This window comes from Notothenia coriiceps, unplaced genomic scaffold, assembly GCF_000735185.1.
Source record: "Notothenia coriiceps isolate Sejong01 unplaced genomic scaffold, NC01 NC01_scaffold00009245, whole genome shotgun sequence".
NCBI classification, from domain to species: domain Eukaryota; kingdom Metazoa; phylum Chordata; class Actinopteri; order Perciformes; family Nototheniidae; genus Notothenia; species Notothenia coriiceps.
In genome coordinates this window covers 512,531-517,937 of record NW_011341946.1, presented here as the reverse complement: position 1 = coordinate 517,937, position 5,407 = coordinate 512,531, and the positions used below count along the sequence as shown (strand labels likewise).

The 5,407-nt window shown below is 41.2% G+C and overlaps 2 protein-coding genes across 2 annotated transcripts in view; both read left to right on the top strand.

The window, feature by feature from the left end:
- Nucleotides 1-5,407, top strand: part of LOC104945183 (solute carrier family 2, facilitated glucose transporter member 1) — a 653,665-nt gene that overhangs the window by 356,915 nt on the left and 291,343 nt on the right. The gene's annotated exons all lie outside the window — the stretch shown is intronic.
- The window catches only part of gpr153 (G protein-coupled receptor 153), a 34,628-nt gene that overhangs the window by 20,190 nt on the left and 9,031 nt on the right, over nt 1-5,407 (top strand). The window contains exon 3 of the mRNA XM_010770807.1: nt 220-649. Within this exon, the coding sequence (XP_010769109.1) occupies nt 220-649 (430 nt within the window). The remainder of the gene's footprint in view (nt 1-219; nt 650-5,407) is intronic.

The window sequence follows — 5,407 nt, the reverse complement described above, 5'->3', positions numbered from 1 at the left end:
TGTGTGCCTTTGGCAGTCACATTTAACTTGTTTTGCATCAATCTTAATACAGGGTACTTATTATATGTTATCGTTTGGATTCCTGAAGCTTTTAGTCTACTATCCCATCATTCAAGGGTGGTTTTCAGTATAAGTAATGTTTTTCTTTTGGACGGACACAATAATTTGTACTCATTCAATCTGAGGCTTAACAGGTTAACACCTTCGTTCTGCTTCCAGGTTGAGTAACACCAAGAAGCAGGCGGTGCACACAGTGATGGGCATCTGGATGGTCTCCTTCATCCTGTCCACGCTTCCAGCTGTGGGCTGGCACGACACCATTGACCGCTTCTACACCTCCGACTGCAGATTCATTGTGACAGAGATCGGTCTGGGCTTTGGCGTGTGCTTTCTGCTGCTGATCGGAGGCAGCGTGACCATGGGTGTGATCTGCATCGGCATCGCTCTCTTTCAGACCTTTTCAATTCAGGCGGGCCACAAGGCTGACAAGAACAAGTTTAACGTCCCCACCATAGTAGTGGAGGACGCCCAGGGGAAGCGCAGGTCGTCCATCGATGGATCGGAGCCTCTCAAGACGTCCCTGCAGATCACCTACCTGATCAGTGGAATCGTCTTTATCTACGACTTCCTGACTGGCTTCCCTATACTGGTAAGTTAACTAGCTACACATATTGCATTTAATAATGGAGCTGGGCTAAAAGTAGAACTAGAGTTCACAGAGCCCCGGATTGCACCTCTCATGTCACTCGCAGAAATAGGCAGTTTTTTTGAAAAACTAGTCCCTACTGATCTTTAAAATATAAAGCACAGAAAAATTGTTAAACAACACTGCCTGCCTGTTTGGAGGTCTTTCCATAACTTTCATTCTGCACATTAATATCAAAAAGCACATTTCAAAAAACAATTCTCTTGATTCCTAAGTTGCAGCATATTCAAGAAAGAAACATATCTCCTTTCTGGTTTCATTTGATGCAAGAAAATACTAAATTGAATGTAAATATAATGTGAAAATTAACAAACTTAATAATCAATATAAAAATAATCAATATAAAAATAAAAATAAATTATCAACCAACACAATAAGAAAAATCCGACCATCACGTATTGTGTGAAGAAGAGCCAGCTACAGGTTACAGTTAATCAATCGAATCACCTTCCCTCTGTTTGGTTTCAGGGAACTCTAGGCTTTAAAACAGCCATCCTGTCCTCTTAAAAGCAAGGCAACAGGGTTGAGTCATGTGTTTGCATTAGGGAATGTAACTTTTTTTTATCACAGTCTACTGTCGGCATTCTTGAACAGCAAGTACGGGTTCGCTAAATATTGATATAAAATCCTAATATCAACATGCATGTGTCTGTTTGAATGTTAATAATGTTTTTGTGAGATTTACCTTGTATACAGTTTTTATTCACCCTACTTAAAAGTGGGGGAACATCATGGGCTTCAAAGCATCCGTTTATGTATAATGCGTTACCTTACTTCTCTTCTCATTTGTACAAGCCATCTGTTAGTCACTTTGACAAACTTTTTTAATGATATGTTGTGCACCAGAGAAGAGCTTCTGAAGAAGCTTTGCACAAAGCATCACAATCTGCCTTTAATGCTCAAATCTGAAGCACACAGGAAGATCACTAGAACCATCACAGAGAAATATGTTGGTGTTCTTAATTGCCACGGTCGTAAATGATGCATCAATTTAGCAGAAACACTTTACATCCCTGAAGTTCTTGGATCCAATCCCAAACCTCAAAGGAAATCGGCTATTAGATTGGTAATTACATTGTACCACAACACAACACTGCTTTAAAGATAGAAAACATGCATTATTACTTAGAATACACTTTACAATGCTGTTTTGTGCTCAGTGTGTCTACAACTTACATCAGAGCATCTTACTGTTGCATTACCTTTTGCTACTCATTAAAACGCACAAAAGAAAATTCTGAAATAATATTTTGCTTATGGTATCATGTCAGTTAGCAACAAAGAGATATTTGAATAAAGGTGTAGAGTCTGAATGATCTCTTAATTATTAAATCCTTGCTGGTATGAGCAATTACTCAGCACTGAGAGCTCAAAGGTCTTTGGCACCACAGCTGCCGATGTTTAAAAAAAAATTAACTGGTATTTTTTCAGTGTACGACAAAACAGAAGTACTAGAAATTTCGGAAATATCATTCTTGTTATGGTTGTGTGCTGCTTTATTGCTATGTGTTTAAATATTTGTAATTGTAAGTAGGGCTGCACGATATATGGCGTTGTGACGATAATCGCGATTTGCGCACGCGCGATATTCACATCGCAGGACGTGCGTCATGTTACAATTATTTTGCTGCTTGCTACAAAAGGAAAACTTGCGCGGCTCTCATGTCAGGGGTACAGGGTACTACTGAGTGAGTGACATGCAGGCTCTGCATGCACAGCAAACCATGTACCAATCACAATCAAATCTCCAAAGCAAACGGACCCGGTGATTACAGGTAAAAACACTGAATAAAGTAGTTTCATGTGTTTCTCCAGGGCAGTTTGGCGCTGCTAACCGAACTAGCTCAGATTGTTGCTCTGATAACTTAAGATCCAGACGTCCGAGACTAAAATCCTTCATCCGGTTAAATATAGTTAGAAAAATGCCAATTTTATAGCATTAAAGTTCAAGAAAGGATGGTTTGCGGACAAAAAAAACGGTATTTTCTTCAATTCCTGTGTTTTTTTTCATATCGCAATATATATCACAGGGGGGGGGAAATATCGCGATGTCAGTTTTTTCCAATATTGCCCTACTTGTAGGTTAAATAACATCAAAACTCTATACTGAGATATTTAGGATCAGAGGGGAAACCGTATTCTTGTGGCTTCACAAGCTGGAAGGTGATTTGAGAAGACAGTGCTGTATCATTTTAGTATAAACATCCTATCATGTTTCAGTATGTGTGCATAACAGAGAGGGGAGTGTAGTGCTGACTCGTTCCAGTGCAGTGACAGAAACAACTAAAGTTCTGCCAGCTGTTTTTGTGACCCGATGTAATGAGCTATTTAAATGCATGGAAAACAAGAGCATTACTGACACAAAGATATATGAACAGAACAGAATCACCACATTATAGGTGCTACAAATATAAACTACTAGACTATACTCAAGAGCGGGCCCGCAAGTTAATATACTGCCTCAAACCACAGCATTTAATAAATAATAGTGATAGCTTTTCTTTCTTAAATAAAAAAAAAAGCCATCATCGACTAAGAGATTATGCAACACAATGTTTTAGCATCTGTTGATTCCAGGTAGAGATAAGCTTTCAGCTAAATCTATCTTTTCTCTTTTTGAGAATAATTAGTTGTTTTTATGAAAGGTCCTTTTATAATCTAGGGTAATAAACCTACATTTTCCTCATAATGCAATGAAACCATCCCATTGTTGTGATTCCAGAATTAGGGTTTTGTTGCGATGCTCTCTGTCTGAAAGTGGGTTATCAGAATGTGATGTGTTCTGATGGGGAAGAGAACTGTGTTTTCCTTCAGTGTCTTTCTTCTCTTCACTTGCTTAAGTTTACCTTGCAGTTTTACATTGGGTCAGCTCAGTAGGCGAACACGATCAATATCAGGCTGAGACTTCATCAAGTGATCTAGTGGAGCTGCTGCTCTTCAGTGTGAGGAGGTGACATCCCAGATAATGAGTTTGAGTTGATCAATCTGATCAGTGTCTTGGCCCGGTGCGTTAGCGATGAGGGTTACACTCTGAACCTGACAACTTTTAATAATCAGATGATGCACTCTGTTGCTTCACTCGGGGAGATCCTAGCTCCAATGCTTGTTTTTAAAAAGGGTTGTGCCCTGACTGAGATCAGGTTCCCCCGACTGTCTTAATCAGTGTGGATTGGAGTGTCCTGGTGCAACTCAGTCTCAGGTCGGAGATCTTAAAATGTTAGCGAGGTTGGTTTTGCACAGAGCAGTTCAGTAGCTGAGTGCAGAGATTAAATAAATGAATATCACAATTTTCATTCGAAATCAAACGACTTGATCACACTTAAAACTCAGGTTACTTTTTAAGTGACGATCAGTACATCGAGGCTACCTGTAAGATTGGTTAAAACCAAAGCTCTGGCCTGTCACATTTACTCTTCCTCAAAAGATACTGGATCAGAGGGATCATGCTGACTATTATGCTCTCTCAATTAGGCATGAACATCATTGCCATCACAATGTCAGAACATGCAAGAGCCACCTCTCAGAGGACGTGATATGGGTCATGATCGGAATAGGCTCATCCTTCAGGTCTTGCTGAAAAAAGGTTACCACATCTATTTTCTGGTTGGAACAATTTAAAAACACGTGTTTCAAATATTGGTTTCCTGGTAACATTTTGCTAAATGCTTGTCCTCTACAGTACTCTATGTGTTTTCTGCTTCCAATTGCTTCACTTGGGTTTTTCCACATTGCAATATATGTTGCGATCAACATAAGAATGGCAATATCAGTTTCCTTAAATACCTTAAGGCCTAATCTCAATAGACACTCTGCAACATTGTGCCAAATGCCATATACAGTAGCTTGATATTAATGTTTTAATGGAGACAAAGCAGACCTTTCACTAAACAACGTGTAAGGTTATATCAGGTTGGATCTAAACTATAATCTTTTTTATGGCAGATTATATGTCTGTGGAAGATTTGTTGATTAAAACGTGTTTCATAGTCTATACTCAATTCACCACTGCATGATAGTGCATTATTATTGATAAATACACCAATTTTCACCTGGAACCCGAGCACAATCCATCCATCCATCCATCCATCTTCTCCCGCTTATCCGTGGTCGGGTCGCGGAGGTAGCAGTTCCAGCAGAGAGCCCCAAACTTTCTTTTCCCTGGCCACATCAACCAGCTCTGACTGGGGGATCCCAAGGCGCTCCCAGGCCAGCGAAGAGATATAATCCCTCCATCTGGTTCTAGGTCTACCCCTTGGTCTCTTCCCAGCTGGACGTGCCTGGAACACCTCCCTAGGGAGGCGCCCAGGTGGCATCCTAACTAGGTGCCCGAACCACCTCAACTGGCTCCTTTCGACGCGAAGGAGGAGCGGCTCAACTCCGAGCGGCTCAACTCCGAGTCCCTCCCTGATGACCGAACTTCTCACCTTATCCCTAAGGGAGACACCAGCCACCCTGCGGAGAAAACCCATCTCGGCCGCTTGTACCCGCGATCTCGTTCTTTCGGTCATGACCCATCCTTCATGACCATAGGTGAGGGTAGGAACGAAAATGGCGCGGTAGAAAGAGAGCTTTGCCTTCTGGCTCAGCTCCCTTTTCGTCACAACGGTGACGAAATTAATCCAAATCTGCAAAATAACTAAAGGTTTCAGGGCCGTGGGAAGTAGGGGTGCTGAGGGTGCTGCAGCACCCCCTGGTGAATGA